The 26,485-nt window shown below is 52.6% G+C and overlaps 1 protein-coding gene across 2 annotated transcripts in view; it reads right to left on the bottom strand.

The window, feature by feature from the left end:
- The window catches only part of LOC122385648, a 145,755-nt gene that overhangs the window by 74,981 nt on the left and 44,289 nt on the right, over positions 1-26,485 (bottom strand). For both annotated transcript variants that reach the window (XM_043374062.1, XM_043374058.1), the window contains exon 2: positions 17,827-17,933. Coding sequence is in view for 1 of the 2 variants with exons in the window: in XM_043374058.1 (XP_043229993.1) it covers positions 17,827-17,864 (38 nt within the window). In the remaining variant the exon portion in view is untranslated. The remainder of the gene's footprint in view (positions 1-17,826; positions 17,934-26,485) is intronic.

The raw sequence follows: 26,485 nt of genomic DNA, 5'->3' as shown, positions 1-26,485 counted from the left end.
ATTGATGGGATGTAATTGAACACATTTGGAAGGGAAAAGATTAACATCTGGCTGTAGATAATAGGACATGCGTTGACGCATATACATTTTAAGAGCTTAGTGGTAGTGAATACAAAACTGAGTCCGTAAAACTTTGCGACTTAGGTATAGTTAAGAATTTAGAATTACATTCGAAAGGCAGCTTTTTAAAAATCCATTTTCAGCAGATCAGCTTATTCGGAAGTAGTTGCAGCTCTGACCACTATGTGCGTCAGAAATATAGCAAATACGATTATCTTCAGCGCTGCAAGAACAGAGCGTGGACATAACCTATTCAGATCCACGGTACTTTGAGTGACAGAAAATATCGTTAAATCAAAAGTGTCCAAAAATATATTATATATTTATATAATATTATATAATATATGCGCAGCCAAGATGCATTGGAATTGCCTTTCACATGACGTGATATTACGTGGCATTCATAGGAGTTGACGGAAACCGCACGCTCTTTCATCACACGATTGCAACGCACAGCTTCGCTCCATACTTTCAGAGTGCACTTTTATCGTGATCTAGCAACTATTCCCGCATGTCGCACAATCCTATCCATCAGACATCTCCAGTCAGCGACGGATCAGTGCGTCTCAGACCAGATCAGATCCCTATCCAGCCAAAGGGCAGACAGCAAAACTCCACTTCGCAGAAGTGTTTTCAAACGTCGACAATATTGAGGCTTAAAGAACTAAGGTACGGACATTTTATTGGTCCAATTTTCCAGCTAATGCAGAAACGATGTCAAGGCGCATGTCACACGCCTAAAATTGAAATACGATTAACTGGAACCACAGAAATAAAACTGCAAAAAGTATGCGCTAATATCACGCACATATGAATTTCCCACGTGGTCCGCGGGACCAGCAGGGCCCAGTGTTTCGCCACAGGGCTGAGTTTGCCACCAGGTGGTCAGTGCCACAGCGATGGCGAGGCTCGCTAATCGACCGGTGCCGCCTCGTTCGGGACCACATCGGTCGGTGTCAGCCTGCGGCACAGCCGTCAACACCCACACACAGCCGGAGAACCGGCCACATACCGAAGCCAGGCCACCGGCGGGCAGCGGCGCGCGGCCAAATAGGGCCCCGCCCTCGCGCGGCACGATAGTCATCCCTTCGGCACGCGCTAACGACGCAACGCGATGCCGTCAAACGCCGGCGCACAGCTTCCCTGAGGAACGGAAGCCCACGAGCGCAACCCTAGGTCGTTGGTGCCACTCCGGCCGCGGCCAGTACGACCCGGACAGAGCGGACATTTCGGGAGCCGACACGGCAGCAGTCGACTTCACGACACGGCAGCGGCCGCCGTCACGACACGTTACTGGCGACGCTGTCGCGACACGATAACACGAGCGATAGCGAGTAAACAGGCGGTCGTGCTCCCGTCCACGGAGCTCCGCAGACATGGCGTCGAAGATCGGTAGACATGGCGCGTTACTAACGGACGACTGCGCAGTTCGGGAACGGTGGCAACCAGTCATCGCCGATGCCATCAGCAGAGTCGACAACGGTTCACCGGGGCAGCAGCGTACTCGCATTGCGACGACGAGCAGTGAGACGTCGCCACTTTCCGTCAAACCCGGATAGTGTCGATCCGCAGCTGGGCGCCAACACGACATCACGCGGGCTGGACAGGCGCCTTTTTACTTCACACCCCCACAAAAAGTCAACACCGTTGTGTATAGAGAACGCTATTTCTGAGTACAGCGGCGCATGTGAGCCGGCCTCCGTTCCAGTTGGGCAGTAGGTCGGGTAAAAGAGGGCCAATCGGCCGCCGTCAGCCGCAGGTAGCCGGGACAGCCGTCGGCAGCCTTGGCAGCTGTGATCGAGGATAGTCGCCGGTGATGGCGACGCTCGACAGGGGCTGTCGGCGGCCTAATCTGATGCGGCACGACAGCGGGAAGACAGGCCTGCCTGAGTGACCGTTGGGCAGCGGTGCCCGGTCTGCTGCCGACCGAGCCGCCAAGCTGCCACAGCCGCGACTGTCCCGTCGATCGCGACGACATGCCACCGGCGGCGCGGCGACGGTCCCACGCGAGCTCCTCCCCGACGGGGGCCGCTGTCATTCAGCCGGGCCGAGTTGCATCATCGTTGCACTCATGGCCGAAAACCGGCCGAGCGAGACCGTTCTCTACAGACTATTGCGCCCTCTGTGTGCGAAATAGCCAGGCTGCCGGGTTATGTTTAGTAACAGCTCCCGTCCCCACCACTGCGCACTGCGCAGTGTCAACCGAAACGTCTGACTTCACGACCCACACGAGTCAAAGCCGTCACAACACGAAAGTATACTGATAATACTTTACGATCGCATTACGGCCGTGCCAGTTGGAGCAACTCTGGAAAATACGTTCCACTATCCGGGAACACGTTCATGATCGTCTTCATCCAAATCGCGACACAACTAACAAAGTGAAATTGACAGAGCGTGAGGCGACACTGATTTTTACGTTTACTAGAAGCCGCAGCAGACACCAGACGGTAAAAAATGAGTCTGAGCAGGGCCGACATGCTGAGCCTGACAGTGCAAGATGATTTGTGTAATAGGTAATTTATATTCCGATTCACAACACGCTACAAAAGGCGGTACATGACGCTCCCATTCATCACGATGTAAGTTGTGTGCAGTTTTCGGCATCCTAAACCGGACACAAAACTGCAAATAATGCACGGTGGGCCACAGCATTTCGCCGGCGGCATGGGAAAGTGATCGCGGAGGTCTCGGTGATTTATAGCCACGGCTACTATCACTGCCAGTGGGTGGAGTGGAAGGGCAGAACTCCCGTCCGGACAGCGCCATTCAAACAGGGCGCGTCCCTCGAGCTGCAGCGTTTGTTGACATCAGCCCCTCATGGCAAACAGAGCAACGCCCTCGCTCTGTAGTAAAATCTCTGACAGGCGGAAGGTCAGCAGCAGTTTTGTTATCAACCGACATCAGCTGACAGCGCGGCAGCCTGACAGATGACAGGGCGGGTGACAGCAGCTCACCAGCAGCTCAGGGTTCCAAGGACAGGGGCAGTGAACATTAAGTCCATTTGCAACTTCTCTGGTATATAAGGAGAAGACAGCTGACTTTCATGGTCCACTGGACTGCCGAGCCAAATGATGATCTCATCGACAGTCAGCGTAGATATCATACCAACATACGCACCTACCACCAAATACAGCATCCGGACCGGTCTATTTGGACCCTGGGCGGGACTGGGCTACTTTCTCCGCAGCAAAACAGACACTTCAGCTATCGCTCTGGCATCTCCAACACTTGCGGATTCCCAAGGGTATGTCTGCTTAGCGCCTGACATATCAGAAACGCCCAGCAGTCACTGCAGGTCGTGCTGCAGTAACCGTAAGTTATACAAACTTCGTAGTTCATTGGGGCAGTTGCATAAGCAAAGCAGATTGCCAAAAAATCACACGATAAAAGTTTCGTTGCATATTAGCATTTACGAATGACTTGTAAGCTGGTTGGTGAAGGTTTATTCTAACCCATGCCAGCAATGAATCAAGCATTATTCATCACGCGTGACCATCTTTGTCAGTCACGGCACACTCCAGCCTCGTTAGCTCATCCAGCTTCTACGTGCCCATTTGGGTCTCGGGCCCGTTCACATCGGTCCAAAAAAGCCGTCCGTTCATCAGTCACCCGCTGTCGAACGAGGCCCGAGGCAGAGAAGTCCGCCGGTACAGCATAGGGTGTAGGCGGCGCGGCGGCGACGACGGCGGGAGGGCTGGGCGGAGCCGCGACCGGAGACTGCAGCAAGGCATAGCACGGTAACACCAAAGGCGAGCGCTGGTTCTCAGCCGGTTTGTGCCGGCAATTCTGACGTAATCACAACAAACTCTTGAAAGTAGAGTGTGGTTGATGGCAATGAGAACAGAGTAAACTACCGTTGATAAAGCAACAAAAGAAAGTTTGACATAGGCTGCCATTTCTTAGAGCAGTTGACAGATTTCTTAGAGCAGTTGATAGCGCAGGTTGGATCAGTTTTATGCGCTCATGAATTGTTTTACGCCTGTCGTGCATTGCACACACAAATGGATCATGTGGCATTCTTTACATTTCAGTGAGGGTCCAAATTGCACGTTATGAATAAAGCAACCAGTTTCATTACAAATAATTGCAGATGGACATCATGTTGCCAATTTCTGCCAACAGGTCCATTACGGGAAAGGAAGACGCCCGTCAGCGTCTCGGCGCCGGACGGCGGACGTTGGCGGCGTAGGACGGAGAACAGTGGGTTGAGAGGAGAACGGCCCGGCAACAGGCGGCCCGAGCCAGCGCCGCAGCGCCGTGTGTGTATTTGTGCCGCTTTTTGACCGTGTAGTCTGTGGGCGTCGGTCGGCGTCGGCGTCCCGGTCATTCGCGATGGTCCGCTCCCATGGCGTCTCTCAGAGCTAGACCCGGTGCGGCCGGCCGGGAAATTCGGGCCGCCCGTGGCCAGCTGCCACCGCCCGCGGCACAGCCGGTGCTAATCAGCGCTATTCAGCTAACGAGCTGTGGGCAGCGGCTCAGAGACGACCTGTCCGACCAGCCGCCGCCCCCAGCGGCCTACACGGCGCCGGGCCAGCCCACACGCCCCAGAGGCCAGAGGCCCACCGCGGCCCACGCCGGCCCTCACCGGCCCACGCCGACCCACGCGCGCCCTCGGCGACACACTATCGACAAATCCAGTCGCCCAAAACTCTCCCCGTTCAGGATCTGACCCAGATGGTACCGCCGGAGAAACGTCACCCACGTCCTGCTCCGGAGACAGGACAGTTTGTAACCGTTTGTGGTCCTGTCTTAGTCGTCAGATCGGTCACTGAAAGCTGTGATATCTCCGCGAGTCTACCAGTCACGCGGCGCCACCCGCTGACCGGGCTGTCGGCCACCGCGGCGCTCCAGGCGCGATATAAACGGTCTCCAGCCATCCATCACCACGCTTCCGCTCATCAATCGCCGAAAAAATAAACGGTGTCGGTCCGGGCCGCCGGGCACGTCGCGTCTGCCCGCCATAACGTGACGTCACAGCTCGGTTAGCGCACCGTCACGATACGTCACAGTGCAATAAAGGCGTGACACGGCACCGCACACAGCTGTGGTGACTCCCCGCTCTGATAGAAGGCGGATCCAATTTCGGGGAACGGGGATGAACGCCTATCTTTGATATGCTATCCATATTCGCTATTGCTTAGGCAGGTAATAGCGGAAGCTGAGGTCAAATGTTTTTATTTCATTTTGATTTGAGTGCTAATGCTTGCAAGTCGTTCAAATACAGCTGCAGAAAATATATGAACCAGCTAAAAAAAAATAGCTTAATCATACAAGATTAAGTTCATAAAACACTATTAATTACATTTACTTCATCAACGCCAGAACATTGTTCCATCATCTACTAGCATTTCCACATTGTATTTCTGCCACTGGAAGCGTCACACTGACCAACCTTTTACCAAATCCGGAATCGTAACACGCTTATGTCAACACCACATTTTACTGCGCAGTCTCACAACATTGTCACTCATTCGGCGAAGACAATGGTGCCAGTCACGGCCAAGATAGTTCGCCTAATTACAAAAAGCTCGACAGCACGCGGGCAAGGATGCTCGCTCGTTCTTCGTAACGGCATGACCGGGTGACATTCCTAGCGCTGTCAGTTCGCTGGTAGCGAGTCGGTGTGAACAGCGGCTTAGCCAGCGAAACCTAATTGCACCTGCACGAACGGAGGCTAAGTGCTTAAGACCCTCCCTGTAGGATCACTTCCCCTGACATCCCTTATCGGCACATGCGCATCGTGCAGTGTCACCAGCTTCCAACACGGCCACCGGCCACGGTTCGGTCAAGGCGGCGCCACCGACCCGCGGAGAGCTGTCTCCAAGCAGAGCTATCGTTTTAACGTCCGCAGAAGCCACAACTCAACACCCAGCCTACCACAAAGACGCGCCGAGTGCGTGGGACCTTGGCCGACCAAGGCCAAACGCAGCGTGCGCACACCCGTCCATCTGGGCGCACACCCGTTGGCCGGAGTGCACCCCGCCGCGCGGTCTCAACTGAGCTGTGCGTGGTGCAGGCCCAGTCGTTACGACTGGACGGACGCACACGAGCCGTGAAGACCCGTCATTTCACGGCCCATCACCGCGCGGTCAAAACAACGCTACGTCTCCAAAAGAAAACACACCAGGCGGCATGACACCGCTCGAAGCTCCAGAGACCGCCATACATTTTATCACACCAACAGAGCACCGTGTTGGTAGATGTTGGTGTGACTCAGCACCAGTGAAGATGCTGGATCACTCTGAGTGGATCAGCAGGGCGTGTGCGCTACAGCCTCGTCACGGTATCGATCGGATCCCGCCCCAGAGCGTGGCTCTCCACCCGGTGTGGGTCCCGCGACCTCCGCCGCCTCCCACGCTCCGCCGCGCCGCCGGCCGCACGCCGAGCGGTCACATTAATAACAAAACATCAACAGACTGTCACGGTGAAGAATCACAGGACGTGCTCGTTCATACGTCATCTTAATGAGCGATTCATTGCCATTCTTGTAGCGCGCTTCTCAGCGGAACGGGCGGTGGGGAGGAGGTAGAGTTAGTGGGAAGGGGAGGCCGACCTAAGGACCATTAGGGTAGCTTATTGCTGGTGCCAGTCGACTGTGGCCCACAGACAGGCCGCCCAAACTGTTCAGCGACACGTGTCGCCTGCGACAGAAGTGCCAACAGACACGAAAACCGCCACTGTGCGGCTATTTCGGGCGGGGTCCACAGTACGGCGCAGCAGTAAACCTCAAACTTTGGCGTGACCAGGGCTGATAAACTTTGAGAGTCACGAGGGAAACTTGTTCGGTTAACTATTTGCATGAGTGTTAAGGCAATATGCTCATTAATAGCTCAAACGGCAAAATGTGCTTTAAACATATTCCAACAGCTCGAACTAGGTAAAAAGGACTGTGATAATATATTTTTAATATATCACTGTGAATCCATCAATGCATGCCCAGAGAGCTTTCCGTGAATGGCGTGAAATACATCACACATGACTTCAGAAGCTAGCTAAGCAAGCCATTGTCACTTGTACAGTAATATGCCAGGCAATGCCTGCACCGAACGGCTGTCGAATCAGCGAACCATTCCTTCACAGCATGCCAACAACCCATGTCTGAACCACGCATTTTTAAGAACACCAAATCACTGGCACTTAAAAGCGAACATCACCTGGTAATGCTCCAGGAATTATAAATTTACGTTGAGAACGCCCTTGAAGGTCGTCTTTCACAAACGCCTCGTGTGAACTGGCTGCCGAAAAGGCGTTTAGCTGTCACGTCGCGGTGACCGCGAGGGAGCGGCGCGCACGACAAGGCCGGGCTCACCGCAGAAGCCGGATGTCCAGCGACCTTCCCCAGCTGATCCGCAGCTGATAGCGGCGGCGTGACACAGCCGCGCCCGTCCATGGGTTCGGGAGCAGCGTATACCCATCAGGACTCGTTAAAAATACCCATTCGGCTGCTGGAAAACTCTCACGATGCTGCTCAGAGTCACTCCCTGCACGGCTCCCAGATCCTCCTGCTGCCCTCTCACACACTACCTATCCTGGCTCCCAGACCCATGGCCTGGCTCCCACACCTATAGCCTGGCTCCCAGATCCTAAAGTCTGGCTCCCAGATCCTAAGTCTGGCTCCTAACCCCTATAGCATAGCTCTCAAACCATATAGCCTGGCTCCCAGATCCCAAAGCCTAGCTCCTAGATTCTATAATCTGGCTTCGATAGTCTGGCTCTCATATCCTATAGTCTGGTTCCCAGATCCTATAGACTGACTCCTAGATCCTATAGCCTGGCTCCCAAAACCTATAGCGTGGCTCCTAGATCCTATATTCCGACTCCCAGACCGTTCTTGCAATGCTCCCTGGCCCTAGTCTTTCTCCCTGACCCTAGTCTTTCTCCCTGACCCCTTGCACGACTCCCTGACCCTCCGGTGAAGCTTCCAGCCCTCCCCGATATAACGGCCATTGATCACGCTGTATCCCGCTGGGAGTCCAGCGCGACGGCCACACGCGTGCATTGCGTCAGCCAGAACTGCGTCACCGCTGGCAAAAACGGATAGGCGCGACCCCCGCAGCGCCGTGCCATGACATGCTGGACGTGAGGTTGCGCCGTGGGTCGCCCTGACGGAGGTCGGTGACGCTTCTCGAGCTCTCCATTCTGCGCATCAAACGGCATGACCGGCTTCGTCTGGCTCTCACCGGTTCTTTGTGGCAGCCAGCTCTCCATGAGAAGTCGGGTGATGTAGGGCCCTTCTCTGACTTCACCGATGGTTGACAAGGTGGCAAAGTAGTGGCTAACAGTGTTTACAGCTGCTGGTCGCCCTGCCAGTCACGTTGACTCAGTGCATGCACAATGCATCACCTTTCCAGCCGTACCAGCTCTCTGCCGTATCACCTATTCAGTCGTCAGTTCTTGTAGTATCACCCTTCCACCCGTGCCAGCCCTGACAATATCACCCATCCAGCCGTGTCAGTATCACCCTAGCTCCGTCAGAATCATCCATCCAGCTCTGTCAGTATTACCCCTCCAGCTCCGTCAGTATCACCATTCTAGCTCCGTCAGTATCACCGCTCCAGCCGTGTCAGTATCACCGTTAGTATCACCCCCACCCCTCAGTAGTATCACCCTTCCAGCCGTGTCAGTATCACCCCTCCAGTATCACTCCCCCAGCCGTGTCAGTATCACCCCTCCATGCCCGCGCCGCTCACGCTGGCTGACGTCAGCCGATGTCAGCCGCCTGGGTGGTCGGTGGGATGGCAGCAACCCAGCAGGCTCGACCAGCGTGTGTGGTAGGCGTCACCCCGACCGTGGTATATCACAGGCCGATTGTCCGAGGACGGTCTGCGAGTTCTTGTCTTAAGTGTCTGTTTCTGTTAGCGCTGATGGCTGACGTTGACCAGCTCAAACTGTTCAGAAACCTCCAGGGACCAATGTCATCGTCCTAGAGAGACCGACAATTGTCCGACGCTCCTCGGGTAAGTTTCTCGCAGTATCGGGTGAGCCTCTGACACTGCTGCTACCTGGTCATCTGAACATAATCAGGCCTCACTGGGTCCCGAGTATTACCGATAGTTTCCCGTAGATGACAGCTGCCTTGACGGCCAAACATGGTTGTCTGGATGTCCAGGCGGGGTTACCCCGCATCTCCTAAGGATCACCGTCTCTAAACATTCGCCATTCGGGCCCAATCCCCGTGCGTAACAGTCGCGCGACCATCACACCACGAGATAAGCTGCGTGGACTGATCGCGCCACGCTGCTGAGTCATTCTGCGTGGTTGTTGAACGGCCGACCGGTGTGTCATCAGCGTCCAAACTGCGTCGTAGTTGCTCGTGATTAGGTGGCGGGGAGAGAGAGAGAGCGGTCACCGGGGAGCTGTTGCGTCACTCAGACACGCACCTGTTCAGCCTCTCTATCCAGCCCACCATACAGGAAATGGTAATGTGCCATCTATCGCAATTCGCAGCCCACAGCTGCCTGATCTGTCCATTTGAGGAGCGAAGCAGAACCCTACGTGCGCCGAGCGCGCGTGATGGAAAAACAACACACCGAAGCACCCCTCTTCCATCAGGGTGGGACCGCGTGGACCGGACAACACGGCCAATCAAGGCCAGCCTCCGCTCATCCCACTCTACCTGTCCTTCCCTAGCCATGCCTTCTCACGACGCGCGGCTTACGGCCAGACGCCCCACCACGCCCGGCCCCACCCCGGCGCATTCCTGCGAACCATTCAGCTGCATGTCGAGCATGATGTTGTGACCCACCCAGGCACGGAGAGGATTGCGCTAGTGGATTGGTCCGACCCGGCCCGGCTGAGACTCAGGGTGGGGTCACTGGGCAGGGGCGACAGGGGACACTAAGCAGCTGCGGCCGATCAGACGGCACGCGTCGTCGCCGACAGCTCGGAATGTCGTCTGATGTCACCAGTGAGCTCTGAGGTCCATCACAGTCGCTCTGGCTCGCCGGCCGACAGCGGGTCCTATGGAGACAGGCGGCGGGTGGGGCGGCTGGCGACTGTCGTCTGTCGTTGCTGAGCTGCAGAGGCTCAGACCGGGAGCTGAGGGGTGCTGAGGAGGACTGAAAGGGAAGACAACTGCGGCAGCGGCGGGAAGCTGTGATGGCGCTGTTCAGCACCGCGATAAGAAGCACCTGTGTGGCAATGGGGCCGCCGCCTCACTGTGAGCGAGATCCAGACGACCAGGTAGGGTGTGGCGACGATTTCAGGACGATACCGGACGATGCGGGGCGATAACAGACGATGTCGTGATCAACAAACATAAAACTCGTCGAATGACACTCTCGACCCCGGCTTTAGCAATCGGCAACCAGGTGTGAAAATAAAATACAAACATTGTCCAGACAGCAGTGGAATGGACACCACAAACTTGGAAAAACAGACCTTCCTTCATGTTATAAGAGTGGTTATACTTGCTAAATCAGGATCGCGGCGACAATACATCAAAGCTTGCATGTAAGTCTGACCAGGCCAGACACGGACGCGCGGGTCGTAATGGGTGTGGGGAGGGGTGGCAGTCTGCGCGGGAGGGGCGCCGGCTGCGGCCGGAGAGCGACGCTCTCCCCCCGGCGGTCGGACCAATGACCTCGAGCTGCGCGGCGTTGGCAACAACCGGTGATAACGAGCTAGGCAAGGCGGAGAGAGGGAGGGAGATGGAGAGAGGAGAGGAGGCGAGAGAAAAGCTCTCCGTCTGGGCGTGGGCCGGACCGGGCCAGTCACGTGTTCACGCGGCCCGGTCACGTGGGTCGGCTCGTGACGGTGCAGAGTGCAGCTCAGGTGACGCCCCGCAGCCGCCGCCGCCCCCGCCCGCCGCCCAATCAGCCGCACGGTGACATCACCGCGCCTGGGCGGCTCCGGGCGGCTCCGGGCGGTCCGGGTGGGCCACCCGGGTGGAGGTGCGCGTGGCCCCGGCCGCCCACTGCACCGCCCCGCACCTGGCCGAAACGCGGCCGCCAGGAGACGCCCAAACCCCACAGCAGCCCCAGTCCCAAACAACCCGCACAACAAAACCCGATCAGAGAGCCAAGAAAGTCACGACGAGATACGAGGACATCCTGGTTTCGGCAATGGTGCGATTCGTGTCTTTTAGCTCCACAAATGACAGATGGCCTACATCGAACATCAGCTGGACACGAGTTAAACACACCCAGCTGCTGGCTTCGTCGACATTTTAGGGGAAAACAAACGCACAGCGCCATTTCGGGAAACGGTCCTGGCATGGCACCGTGTTAATCCGGCCGTCGTGAGTCCGGATTTAGCCTCCGAACGGTACACTGGAGCCCGAAACTGCGCATCATTTAGCAGCACTTGGATTCGGCCAACATTTTACCCAGGCTTAGGGTGCGACACACTTCGAACTAGCTATTCCACCAGCTTTATGAATCGCCTGCTTCGACCAAAAAGGTAGTATCAAATTGCAAAGCTTGTCATTTGACCTTATCGCTAGAAAGGATGTCGTTTCAGCCCACCAGCGCTCTCAGTCATACATTGTTATTACTCTATTTAATGATGCGGCGGTCATTAATTTTGGCATGACGTCACATGCTGTCTATGAAAGGGCGGTGAACCGGTCGGATCAATGCCATCAATCATTCATCTGAGTAATCCGCCAGCTTGACATGAGACGCCCATAAGGCCGCCGAGGAAATTCGAGAGGCAAATCGCCGCCTGTATAAGGGCCATCGACTGTCTTACAGCCCGATAAGACTATATACACACGACACAAAGATGATTGAATGTAGCATCAGCTGAGCAGCATTTAACTTTGAATAGGACAGTTTATTACGTCTATATGTCATATCATGGTCGAAAAGCGGCAGTTCAAAATGATTGTGTGTGGAGTGGTACACTCTAAAGTCTAAGATATACTATAGGTGTAGGACAATCATGAGTTTTTAGCGATTTTCGATGAATATTATTTGACGGACATATTCACACTACTCAAATCCAACTATGGGTTCAAAATGTATCTCAAATTATTGACATGAGTGCCCTCCTACGGCAAGGATTGTAGCGTAGAATGACAAAAGATGGGAGAAGTAGCAGTTAATGATTACTATAAACAGGGCCTGAATCATGTATCCAAAGTTTGAGAAGCATCTGTACGAAAAAAAGCATGAAAAGAAGAGTCATGACATGCATCCAAAGGAAGGAACATGACTTGAAACCTTTCTGGACAGAAACTGCGGCAAAAAACCCATGGGAAGAAGTAAGAACAATGACGCGTTATGGCTGAGCAGTAAGAGGAACTAGGCCCCGAAATACAAACATATTCCTGAAAGGGAACAGGAACTGTTATAGTGTATTTACCGATGTACCTGCTGAACATACGGAAACAGCTGCACGAAAGGGCCCACGGCTGGTCGGGTTCTACCATATTTGGAACAACAGTTAGTGCAGTGAGCTAAACAAAGGCATGTAAACACGAATAGGACGCAATGAAGAAGTTCGGGTGATGTATGACCACGTAATTAATTCTACATAATAATGGCGTACGACATGTCAACATACACGAAAAACACGATAACTATGGAAAAACCAGGAGTTAGCATTAATAGGGTGTGAAATATGTCATCAACTTGTCTAATAAAAACGCTGAAAGACACGTCTGCGCCACACACAACATTGTTGAAACAAATTAACCCGTACACGCACTGGGATTCACGTGAAGTTTTATGTAAACCGTTAAAAACCTATCCCATTAACAAGTTCCTGCTTCATTGTTACGCTTGATTCTCTCATCGTGCACCGGAACAGTTCACCGAATCACTGTCTGGCCGGTAACTCACGCAAGGTGGGTCGACAAATTGGCCCTTGTCCCCCTAAAAATAGCAGACAGAGTCGTGCTGTAGTTCTGAGAACGGAACACAGGCACAGAGTGAAGGTTACACCATCGAAGTTCCCATGTAACTGCAGCCTCTGCCATTGATTGGGCCGGACGTCCGGATCCTAGAATCCGGAGGTGGGAATAAACAGGATCTGACAGCCAGCTGCCGTCCGGGGCCCGGTCAGCCGCTGACCTTTCCTCAGCTGCAGCTCTGTTTATTTTATCCGTTTATTTTCTCCCTTTCCCTACCGCATCGCAGCTGGAGGGGGCTCCGGTCCGGCCACAAGGCCAGGGCGGCCCGGCTGCTGCTCCTGAAGGGGTGCAGTTCCGGGCCGGCGCCCCGCCCGTCCGTCCCTCCGTCCGTTCACGGCTGAAGGAAATGTGTTTGGACTGCTGTCACTCACGGAGGCGAGACTGGGAAGAACCACCTCACAACACACAAGGGAAACTTCCAGGCTTGCCCGATCCTACACACGACCCCGAGAATGTACCGTTTCTAGCTACTCTGTAGACAATCGCCGAAACCAGCCAACGCAACGCAGGCGGGGCGGCCCAGTATCCGGTGTAGCCCAATCGACGCGGCGCCGGCTTGATCTGACCGACGCGGCGCCGGCTGGGGCGATCCAGCATCCGGCACGGTTCATTCGACGCGGCGCCGGCACGGCCCCACCGACGACGCATCGGCGCCGACGCGGCCGTGTGACGTCCGGTACGGGTCAGCCGACGAGGAACGATCCAGAAACATCCGCTGACCATGACCCTGCGTTTTCGTCCGACTGTCCGCCGGAGGGCTACCGATGAGCCCCGCCAGCTGTAACAGGCCTCTGGAACGCGGACGACAGGCAGTGATAGCTGCCTGGCTTGCCTGGCACCTGTTGGACATTCGTCCGGCATTTGTCCGACATTCGTTCTTCGTCCGTTCCTCATCCGGTAGGTGCTCGGTAGAATGAGTCCGAACAAGGGTGAGGCCGTTCCTCACCCGGTCCGTTCGTTCGGTAGAATGATTCCAAACAAGGGTGAGGCGGACGCCGCGAAGGAGATCCGTAGTGTGGAACAACTCCGTCGGCACGTCACACACAGCGACGACACCCGACGAAGTACCACGCGCTGCCCAGCCGGAACTCCATGAATAGGCGGCTCCGGGGCTAAATTGGTCGTACGAGTAGCCGACGCTCGTTTGACTGTAGAGAGTGGAGCTGTCGATAGTACTGCATGTAGTCCCATCCAAGTGTGAGAACTGCCTGCTACGTCCAGTGTCACGGAACAGTACGACGACGGTGGATGGGTCAGACCAGATGAGGACTAATATCGAACGGAGCTCTCCCTGACGACACCGCTTTGCTACTCACCACTGCATAAATGATATTCACCAACGAGCACGAAAATTTGTCAATACGAGTAGATTTTAACAAATGTCAACTCGTGCACTGCATGCTACGCAAAGACTATCCTGCCCAGCACTTACTCTCCGTCAGCATTTGTGCCTGTCAACACCCAAGTCAATTTCAAAATAGCCACGTCACGGTGAACCGGTGTACCGGTAACAAGTTCGGCGCCTCTATGTCCGCACACTGCACCCATGTTAAAACAAACACACACACACACACTGCAAACGGGTCGGGGCTAAGGCAGCTGCCGTGTGATGCTTCAAGTGCTTGCTCAACCCAGATGCAGCGGCACCCATACAGTGCGTCTGTCTATAGTGTAGACTGTTTAGGCAGTGTGTAAATTATTTTACAAGGTGAGCGTGAAACGTGCCGCTATTTCTGTCCAGGCCTTCGTAGGTCATGCCGGTTTGATAGCAATTTATCCCGAGGCACTTACCTTGTTCGGGCTGTAAAAGATCAGTCTCCAGCTGCCAACGAGCTATTCTGTGTGCTCAACCACTCGTCAGCGTGCTAACTTGATTAGCTATTCAAACTTCCCACTATTCACTATCAGTGAAGCGACCTATCCAATCCATACTTACGACCGAGCTCGTGTGCATATAAAGCATAACATACATTTGCACCACAAATAAGGAAAACCGACAGCCGTCGAATACATGCATCCGTGTTGAAATCCATGCAAATCCGCCCGCATTTTAGGCCGTCGTGACAGCTCTTTGCACCTGTGAAGCGATTACGCCGCGGCTGCCGTGAAGTGCAGCTTAGGCCTGGCGGGAGCGGAGGTTTCAGTGTCGGTCTTACCGAACGCACCCCGCCCCTGATCTCAGGGGCGGGCGCCGCTCACCCAGCGCTCCTCTGTTGAGCAGGCGATATAAATCACCGCATTCCAGTATGAATGGAGACACAAGCAACCAGCCCACATGGCCAGTCCTTCTGGGCTCCGCCCGGACACCCGTTAGTGTGGGACAGTCAGCGCCGCCCTCTGAGCAGCTGGGAGAGATGGACAGCCCACTAAACCACCCCCGGGCACCGTATCGTGCGTGTCGCACGTGCCACGGCCAATTCATTACCACATGGGCCGGCGGCTCACCAAAACTGCCGGTGTATCAGATAGGCCGCGAAGGGTGAGCAGCGTGTCAGTCGGACAATGACGCCGAGCTGAAATGGCCGGGCAGTGGCCGCTGGCCGGCCCAAAACGGGTGGATCTGATGGAGCCATTGGGGCGCTGCGGCCTACGCGCGGATTCCGCAGGTGTTGGCTGATGAACGCTGGATAGCCGGCCGGGGCGGCTGGCGGCAGGGGAGGGAGTCCGCAGCGGGCTGGACGGAGCGGACCGCCACCGGCGCCGCCCGGCACTCCCCTGGCTGCACGTCCTCCTGCTGTCGAGAGAGACAGCCTGAGCTATGGTGACAGCTCTGCACTCGGACCGCGGCAGGGCGGCGTGGCCCTGCTCGGGGCTCAGCGAGAAATCAGCAGGCCGGAGAGTGGTGCACCCAGCAGCAGGCAGTCAGCAGTCAGCAGCCAGTGGTCAGCAGCCAGTGGTCAGCAGTCAGTGGTCAGCAGTCAGTGGTCAGCAGTCAGTAGCCAGCACCCAGCAGCCAGGAGCACCGCCGGGACTGGACTGGCAACGTCCTCTTTTAACCTTTTTCGAACCCGTCCGGTAACCACGAGGTGTAGCCGATTCGTTAATTGGCGCCACACTACTGATAACCAGCTGACAGCAAACAAATAGGGGAGAAGCAGAACCTGTGCTGGTGTCAGCTCGTAAATGCCCTGGTAAATGACAGTGGACGGGCTACATCAAAATGTTATCGCAGACACAGCACAGCAAAAAGTTGACTGCCAGCTGCCTAATGATGTTTCGTCTAACAAGTTACTGATATCAAGTAAATCAGAAACGATGTGTGGACTAGACCCCTTTGGTTTGTGAAGCTGTATGATGATAGATGCTTGATATGTTCCATTAGATGGAATGTGAAGGCTACATACATATGTATACATATATCATTTTCTACACGTCATTGTCACATCGACCAACTACTATAAAATGTTTCATCTAGCATAACAAACTTAAATGTAAATCGATCCAACTGGATTAAACAGCATATCTGTCGCGAAAGCTGCCTGAGAAACACCCGTGTAACCGGCTATAGTGTTTAGTGCATTTTATGGGCCTAGAGTGTGAGTTAAGTGCCACGTTATCATCGAACAATACCGAACTGGTTAGCAACCAAATTAAAAAACACGTTAGTAACAACAGTCGGTAACAGGTCACCTAGTTTACTTTTCCTCGAAGTCGACCGATTCGCATTTCACAGGGGATGAGCGACATGTTCCTGACCAATGTTTTGTCCTTTTGTGTTGCAGATATTCGTGCACGTCGAATATAAAACATTGAAACGCTGCCCACGCTTCTTACTGTTATCGTATAATGTAAACTGCACATACCTCATGTCCATCCGAAACAAAATGATCTGATGCTTGCTCAGCAATCCCAGACACATGTAACACAGTCATAAAAAAATGGCAAAAAGTCCCTCTAATTACCCAGTAATACTCTCAGCAGCTCGTTCTCGTAGCTCGCAGAAACAAACAAAAACCATCGGATCGGACCACCCGGTCGTTCTCAGAAGCGTGGCCGGCTGACCCTGGATTGGGGGGCCGGCAGGCGTGGGCTGACCGAAATTCTGGGACAGTCGTCTGTGCGAGCAGCGCACGAACCTCCCTGCACTTCGATACAAATCCAGTCACCCAGTCACACCCACACATGGGACGAGACAGACAAAATCCGACATACCCGCCAACTCCCACGGAGACACTTTTAAACTAGGGCGATAAGTGATGTGGGTGATAGACAACGTAGAACAATGATCTGCTAAAGCTCTTCAGGAATCCTAGATCAAGGAACTTCTGATCGCCAGATGCCTGATTTGTGTACCTGATTCGCTGTTCGTAGAATCAATTTACTACTTTAACCATTATGTCACAAGATTTCTGAGATAATTCCCCTCTTATCCACATCCCTTATACAACGTGAGATCCCATTAGCCAGAAGAACCTAGAATTACTACAGTCTCGGCGAAGTGGGACGAAACATCGGGCCACTGAGGGCGTTTCCCAGAATTTGACCCAGCGGCGGAGGGAGCCCCGCATAGCCGGCATTTCCGTTTGAGCTCGTGTGGGCTGTGGTCCCCATGGAGCTAAAGGGGAGCAGGGGAGGTGGGGAGACGGACGGGGAGTCGGGAGACTCCCCCGCTGGCACTTCGCCCACTATGCACCCCTACTGGAGTGGCTAGTTTTTATCATCACAAAGACCACGGATGACGAAATGGGACTTGGGACGCTAAAAGTGGCACATCACAAGCACAAAGACATCACAGCCCACATTCTGGGACAGAAGAGCAGTGGGGACTGTGGTTGTTGTGATGTAGTGACATTTCGTTAACGTTCCAGATATTTTTGAACAAAACCAAAAAGTGGGTATGACAAAACACTAGAACTTTCACAGCGAGAAAGGGAAAGCACTGATAACAGCGGCAAGCAGGTACTCACCGCATCGTTGGTGCCCAGCCGGCCCGCTCGGAACCCATGACGTCAAAATGACGTCATACGGCGGAGACGACCGGGCCGGCCAATCGTCAGCTGCACCGCCGCCGCATCTGTCAAAGAAGCGTGACGTCACACATCAAAAGACTGACAGAACACCAGCGGAAGCCATCACGACACAGTCACAAAAAACGCCATGGTTTTAAGTAAGCTTCACGCAGCTTACACAGAGTCTGGACTCGGCACTAAAACGACTCACAAAGTGCCGATGTTACGTCAGCCATACGTGCGTGCCGATTTAGCCATGGCCCGATTCCGTATGAGATACCAATCTCTGGCTGACTGATGGGGGAGGGACAAATGCGACGCAACGAGACCAGACTCTGTGACGTCACTACCGGTCGTTACTGGGGGTTATGCCACCTGAGCGGGTCCCGGCTAGAAGCAGGCGCATGGCAAAACGACGCAATTTGGCACTCAGACAGCATGGGGCGAGTGGGCGGTCGGTAGCGCGTGGTGGTGAAACAGCACCGATCGTGACGTCATCAGGCCAGGCGCGTTAACAGAGCTTAGCTGGTATTGTTCAGGCGGTTTCGTTCTAATCAGCGGCCACGCTTGGCTGCATTGGGTGGAGCCAGAGACGTTATCAAGACTCAGAGGGGCAGCGTTCGACCACCGAACCATGACCAGATCACGGTGGATTGATTCATTGTGTGACTGGTATCGGCGGGCCATCGTCCGATGCGGATAGAGGTTGAACTAGTGGACAAGCTGGTCAGTCATCTGCCCTAACCCGCCAGTCCGCGATCTTCTGATGATCATAGTGGATGCCTAATGATGACGTTATGATGAACGTTCCAGTATCGAACATCCCGTGTTCCATGATACGGTACCACGACTAGCCGAGTGTATTAGATCTGACAAGTCCCTCCCTAAATAGATGGACAACCCGCTGGCCGCTCTGACCAATTCAATCAACGTGTGAAGGAAAGTTCAGAGCTAAGTGTCACGCTGTTGACTACGTCTGACATCACGACTGTCAATTAGGTGGTATAATGATCTCAACAGGGCACCAGAGCAGAATGATGCATAAAGCCGGGCGAGGCGTCATCGAACTTTATCCGAGTGGAGGCTCAATTCAGTTGCCAGACCCATTCTAACATCCGGTGTGCTATTTGTTGACCTGCTCGAGTCTCTCGAGGTTAAACTAACCACTCTGAAATATCTGACTAACCGTGATAATAAACCTGCGCCAAGATTCGCGTCTAATTACGGTTTGGCAAACCGTGAAAGAAGCCTAGCGTGGAGTGATAAATACCACTGAAATTTCCATTCAAACTGAATTATGCTGAATACATACACGTATCAATGGGAGCTAGTTCGAATCATTCTTAAAATCTATGACGACATGGCTCTTGCAGAATGCGCCTGCAACGGACTACTCGCATTTCTCCATGTCTTAAAACCCGCGTGCCGAGGCGTGCAAAGGTTGCAAGAAATAAGTTTGTGGGTGAACCGAACAAGTTATTCGAGGCCTTATTATCAATCATGCACATGTTACGCATTTCCCACCTGACCAGTTGACCATTACATAACATAACAGCTTCGAACACGTTATCAATGCCCCCAAGTTTTAAGAACAGAGAGTCGAGCCACTGACACTTCCACGTGCTGCGAGCATGATCAAAGCCGCAGGTCTGTCCGCCCGCAGCCGCAGTCGGTTCGCGTGTCTTGCTCGAGCCGACTACGCCCTACGGTAGTGGTCAAAAGCCGGGATCAGCGGTGTAGCCGCGGCCGGCCGCGTCGACCCGTGATTTGTTGTGAAGTTGAACCCTCCACAGTTCGGAAACGCCCGCCGCTTGAGGTAGCGATCGGTGAGTTTTGTAACTCGGAGCTACCGTGACGTGAACACCGCAAAACGAACTGGTGTAGGTTCACATAAGCCGCAACGTTCTCAGGGTGGGCATTATCGGTGCAACGATAAACCCACGAACCGACCAAAACATGATTGCTGATTTCACAAAGTCGACCACTATTGTGTGCTCACTTTTACCCGGTTATGCGTTTTCGTTTAATTTGTTTAGCTTGTGTGAGACTTGCGAAGCTAACAAACGATATCACAAAACAGATAGAAGATACTATTTTTGATCATTGTTAATAGGGAAACTAGAAGCCATTCAAGATTTATTCGAGATTTCATTGTAAAATAGTAGCGCTATCGCAGCATCGCCTTCAGTAGTTTTCCCATGGCGGGCGCCGAATCTCAGATCGAGCGGGTAGGCCGCTACTCAGGTATCGGCTTTTCTGTCCATTGTAGCATTTGACATAGGCGCCAATCATATTCGGCACTGCCGAAATAAGTTGCTGGGGTCACCTGCTCGCCACCTATGCCGGCAAAGGAGAGAAGGCGGGCCACCAAATTTCCTTCGTCCGGTGGCCGGAAGGTTCCCCTCCCGATGCGAATCGCTACCATTGTCAACAAAATAGTCAACAAAGTGCAGATGTGAGATATCTTTCATGAGAGACAACTGACCCTGGGCGTTTTAAAGTCTCGTAAGTCATACATCTTTGTCTCATGACCACTGACCACAGAGCTGACAACGATCATGACTACGATCGTCCACATTTCACGTCGCCTTCCTCTGACGAAAATCATCATCACCGTCAACAGAACGCAGCTAAAAATAGTCACAAAGGTCGTGTCTAAGGACTCCTGACATAGTTCCCCCGGCCGCATTGTGTCACCGTGGCCTCAGCCGTACTGGTAACGCTGTCTATGACTGCAGCGGGGTGCCGTTATCAACCGCCAGCCTTCCTGCTCATAGTAATTATAGTAGCGGTGGCCGGCCGAGGAATATTTACTCGGCGCCACGACGGTGACCGGCTGAGGTCACTCGAGAGGAAGCCGCCGTGAGAGTTTCCTGAGCCGGGCCCGACGGGGAGCGACCGACGGTTCCCGAGACTGGCCCATACAGAAGGCCGTGCAGGTAGGTCACAACAAAGCCGCCGCAGCTCGGCCGAGGCGGACAAAAGAACAGTGCTTGACGTAGAGATTACCTCGTACGATAGAAGTTAAAATGAAAGGTAGCGCCGTCCATAGATGCCATCTCATCAAATAATAAATATCATATGCACACATGAGCACATGACCGCGCCCACAGGTTGCTGAGGGGCCCGTGTCTTTCCCGTCGCCAGCGTTCCTGGACGGAGGACAATCCGACTCACTCATCCCAAGTCTCGCTGACTCGAAGTGCGTGGCTCGGGACGGTCACTGTGACCCGTGACGTGTCGCCTGTGACACGGACTGTGACTGTGACTGACCGATCCTGGGGGGTCCAGCAGCCGAGAAACAATGCGCGCGACCGCCCACGACGCGACTGGAGCGGTGTCTTGGCGTCAGCGTGTGAGCCGGCGACCCCCCGGCTCGCCAGCCCTGATGTCACCTATACCGACAGTCTGCGACAGACTTTCAGGCTTGCTGGGCGCACAATCGTTTCCGATGCGCTCTGCTATATTTTCACAGCGGAGGTTGTGGTGTCTTATCTCAGTGGTGACAGGGCCAAAGGATGAAGGAATAGATTGTCACAAGGCCAAAGGATGAAGCGATAGATGGTGACAAGACCAAAGGATGAAGCGATAGATGGTGACAAGACCAAAGGATGAAGCGAGAAGACGAGGTACAGAGGCAGCGATCGTAAGGATGCATTACACTACCGCAATCAACGGAACAATCAACGGAATCAACGGAATAGAGGCCGTATCAAAGACGGGGATAACGAAGCTCGGTAGAGAATTCGCCCGGAAACACGCGAAGATCTCTCATCTGGAGCTAGGAGACTGTCGATTGAAGTAGTAGGTCACAGTGAGTGGAGCTGATCTCTGTCACAGATTCATTGTGGCAGGCCCGTTCACTGGCCATCCCTGCCGATCACATCGTACGGAGCCGAAGGAGGCCGTGCGGCCAGGCGGCTTGGAAGTGCAACCTCCTTACAGTTCAAGGGCACCAATCAGGTAGACAGCTTACATAAAGTGATTTTCCGTCCTCGATCTACCTACTGGACCAGGCCGAGGACGGATGGTTTCTCAGATAACGAAAATGTTCGCTGTAATCGCTGGCCCACCTAAACGCTGGTACCTAAGCGTTGCATCACGCCCTCAACCAGCTTCGCTAGCCGTTCCAGGAAGAGTGACATTATAAGAGACAATCGGTTACCATCGACCGGAAGAAACCATTTGATCGTGTCTAACATCATATTCCCACATGCGTATTAAGTAGGTTGGTTTAAACTGGCCTAGTGATAAGGTTGAATAAAATACTATCTTCAGAGTTGGGGATGTAACAGGTCGTATGAAGGTTCAAAAATGATACAGGAAGATTTCCTGTATTGCGTAAGTAAATCAGCGAGCATATAGTAATTCAATGTGAGAAAGTATTCAGAAAGTTGATGCACTTCTATGTAGTAGGCGGAGGACAGGTTAAAAGCTGTGCCGCATACCACTCTCTGAGATCAGAGCACTGTCTTGCCGCTTGCCATTGAGTCTATTAAAAACAGACACCAACACCACATAAACATCATTCAACATCAGACCTATTTATTATCCATTCTTACCGGGATGCGCCAGTCAAAATCTGGAAATGATGATTCTCTAAGTGAACGAACTCTAGAGATGGATTAAAAAATATGGGACTTGGCCTAACCTAAGCCGACCTAGCCTAACATCCACCTGACCTAGGAAATTTCACATCAAGCAAAAAAAAACTGCTAGATGACTTAACCCGCGAGTTGCTGGGGGGGGGGGGCGTTAAACGCCCCCACTTTTTTCGCCGGGCCATAGTATAAAAACGGCGCGCCGCAGGCGCGCCAAATTTTGGGTACCTGCAGGGAATTGATTGAAGTTTATTGTGCCAAACTTTCAAAAAAATCGGTCGGAAAATTTTTGATATATCGAGATTTTAGTGACGTCATGATTTCTGAGATTTCGACCAAAAACGGCATATGTTCAAAAAATCATATAAAATCACAGAATAGACATACAGACAAGCCGTAAACGCCATTAGACTGCCAATACCATGAACAATCAAATGGCTATCTTCGATTATTGATTATCGTTCCGCATTTTCCAAAATCTTGAACTGAATCTTGGCAATTTCTCGTGACTACTTCACGACCATGATAGGGGAAAGTGGGGTAAGACGGTCAAGGTAGGTAAGACGGGCACCCCCTCTGCAGACCAAACCAATAGCGCTACGAGCGAGAAAAATTAGGACCAGAATAGCCTTTCCCACTACACACCGCCATTGAAGTCTGGTGAATTTGTGTTCGGTCAATAATCTTTTATTTTGATTTCTTTAAAACACTCATTTCATTGAAAACATTCATAATGTATTGTGCAAGCTTTTGTGTGCAGCACTATAGAGTTAAAAACTGGCAATCACTTGTGGCACACTCATATGCCTCCAGTGTTCATTCACCGCGGATTTGCTTTGTCTGCATCAAATTGTCCACAGAGAAAAATCGTGCTGAACTTCTGACATTGAGTTTGGGGTAAGACGGGCAACTATGAATCCGATGGGTCTGTAATGGTAAAAATATTTTTGTTGCTGTAGGAAAAAAGAAGCATTTCTGATAAGAATATGTTCGATTCCGATACTCACAGACATGTTAGCAATATTCCTTCGGCACAGTTTATTCTCGAATAATGAATGTGAAAAACGGCTCTACATGGCTTCTGAACTAGGGCCTATATACGAGTATACGCCTTCTGCACGAATCTCGTATACTGCCATTTCCGAAGCACTTGAGACCAACGAGCGACTGTATCAATGCGGCTAATCTCGGGCATTTGCTGCGAGCTGTGCTGGTCGGTGAAAGAAGCTGGCCGTCTTGCCCTACCCATGTGACCGTCTTACCCCATGGAGTGGGGTAAGATGGGTTTTTACAAGGTTTTGCAAAAATAGCTGCAGTTTATTTGTTGAGTCAGGTCTAAGTCTCATCTTCTGGCAAATGGAAGTAAAATGTCTGTAAAAGGTTTTCACTCAGTTTCCCGTTTCTATGATGTTTCTAACCGGCCGAAAAATGGCTCCAAAGTTAAGGTGCCCGTCTTACCCCACTTTCCCCTACATGTATTTCTTAAATTGAACTTTTTAGCCAAACACGTACACATATGATAAAATGAATGCCACCATCGTGTTCTACGCCCCAAATTACCCATAAAACATGTGTCACAGGCTGCAAATATCAGTTTTGATTTTCGGGGATATGTGCCTGCCCGGTTGACCTGACCTTGACCCTGACCTATGCTTGACTGACCCCTATATGGAGCTGACACTCTTGTAGGCCTTATATGATGGATTGTGCACCGTTTTGACAGAGTTTATGACGAGAGGCGCCCATTGCGAAGTCCTGAAGTCCATGCTACTGAAAGCCCGATTTCAGGTGTTTGACCTGACCTTGACCCGACCTGTGACCTCAAAATTCAACTTTAAAGTACTCATCTGAAGCGTTTCGTCGCGTTCTTTCGTTTGCCGCCTCGTGCGTTTCGCTGCGCCTATTGGTTCTCGAGTTATCGGCTGGGGGCGTTTAACGCCCCCCCCCCCCAGCAAACGGTGGGTGGCGAAATACCCCAGCAACTGCCGGGTTAACATGTGACACAAGACGGATGCGCTCTTAGAACAATTTGTGTGCAGCGCACACTTTATCAAGTCAAATTCATATTGAAAATAAATATTGCAGTAGGTACAAGAACGGGATGACGTAACTGCAAGATATTTTGATCTAAAGCAATTCAAAGTCAGCTACGTGAGCTAAGCGCCTGTAATAACATTTCACATTAATAATCTACATGATCGGACCGGACAAGCCGGCTCCTCAGAACCGAATTTATTCCCAGAACCGTCTCGTCTGGTTCACACGATCACACCACGGCATCGAGCTCAACTTGACGTGCTCAGACTGTTTCGGGGCTGATTCTAGGAAAAATGACGCTATTTGGGTTAAAACAGCGCCAGCAAAAGCCGATTATACGAAACCACTTCATGATGTCACAGAGGCCCATATCCGGATATAATTTGTTGGGAAAGCTGATATGGGGCGAATGCTTTAATTCGGCCGAAATTGTAAGAGGATTGCCTGAAACCATGGCTTACTCCACTGATTGTTTTATCGGGATTGCGGCTACACTGAATACCGGGAGTTCCTAAATAAACAGTCGAATTTAAAAGCTGTATATTATCAGCATGGAAGGCATGACAAAAACGAATCACTTTCTAACATACACAATAGTCGATGCCATTTCACGTGATACCATCTTCTTTTTGCTGTCTTTTCATTTGCGGCCACAGAGGACATGTTCCAGATGAGCCCCCTCTCGCTCCACACACAGCTCTGCGCGTCGCCGAGCGGACTCCACCGCAGCCCGGCAGATCTCCGGCCACACTCGGCGCACCGCGGACGACACGGCCCTCTTGAGGTCATCTATGGTTCTGGGGTTGCTTTTGTAGACCTGTGACTTCAGGTGACCCCAGAGAAAGAAGTCAAGTGGGGTCAGATCCGAAGAGTGTGGGGGCCAGGTCCGCACCTCTCTGCGGGAGATAATCCGCGCACCGAATCGGTTCCGCAGCCATTCTCGAGTCGCAACGGCCGTGTGCGCCGAGGCTCCGTCTTGTTGGAACCATTGTTGGTCCATCAGCTGCCTGTCTCCACCCAGTCGCCTGTTCAGCGCAGTCTAGAACTTGGCTAGGACTTGCTGGTAGCGCAGAGCGTTGACGGTGACAGACTCCCCAGCGTCGTTCCCAAACCAGAAAGGTCCGATGATGCCACTGCTGCTCATTGCACACCAGGCTGTGCACTTCACACTGTGCAGAGGGGCTTCCGCGACCAAATCGGGTGGCTCCGTCGACCAGAATCGAAAATTCTGGGAGTTCACGCGGTCATCCATATGAAAATGGGCCTCGTCGCTGAACCAGATTCGGTGAAGGAACTCATTGTCCTGCTCGCAATTTCTCAAAAACCAGCCGCTGTAAAGAAGCCGTGACTGTTTGTCGACTTTCGACAGTGCTTGGTGAACGGAGACCTTATACGGGAACAGCTGAATGTCGTTTCTGGCCGAACGGTGAGCGGTGGTTTTGCTACAGCCCTGTTCCTGGCCCAGCCGTCTGAGCGACTTTTGTGGGCTCCTCTGGCGGGCTTCTCGTGCCCTTTGGGCGTTTAGAGGCGTCCTCTTGGTTCTTTTTCGGCCACATTTACCCTTTTTTTACGTTCTCCACACTACCTCTTGCCAAAAACTTCTCAACTATACTTAAAATGACGGTTCTTGATGGCACTTGGGTCCTTTTTAAGTGTCGGCGTAGCTTACGTTGTGTTGCAACGATTGACTTTGTCTCAAAATAGAAATGTACTATTTTTGTTTTTATGTCTGTACTATACGGCTGCATGATAGAAAGTGATTGATTTTGGTATGAAATAAAATGGCATTGCACGTGCTATCATCACGTGCAATTTTATTGTTGTGATTTTGTTAGTGACGCCACTAGCGGCAAAAATAATTCGACTGTTTATTTAGGAACTCCCGTTACATACTAAGGCCCTACTCTTTCGAGCCGTCAGCGGGTTGCCGACTTATGTCGAAGCACGGGACGTCCAGGACAATACAACCTACCTTCTAC

This window comes from Amphibalanus amphitrite, unplaced genomic scaffold, assembly GCF_019059575.1.
Source record: "Amphibalanus amphitrite isolate SeventyFive unplaced genomic scaffold, NRLGWU_Aamphi_draft 000226F_arrow, whole genome shotgun sequence".
Lineage (NCBI taxonomy): Eukaryota > Metazoa > Arthropoda > Thecostraca > Balanomorpha > Balanidae > Amphibalanus > Amphibalanus amphitrite.
This window is presented reverse-complemented; position numbering and strand designations above follow the sequence as displayed.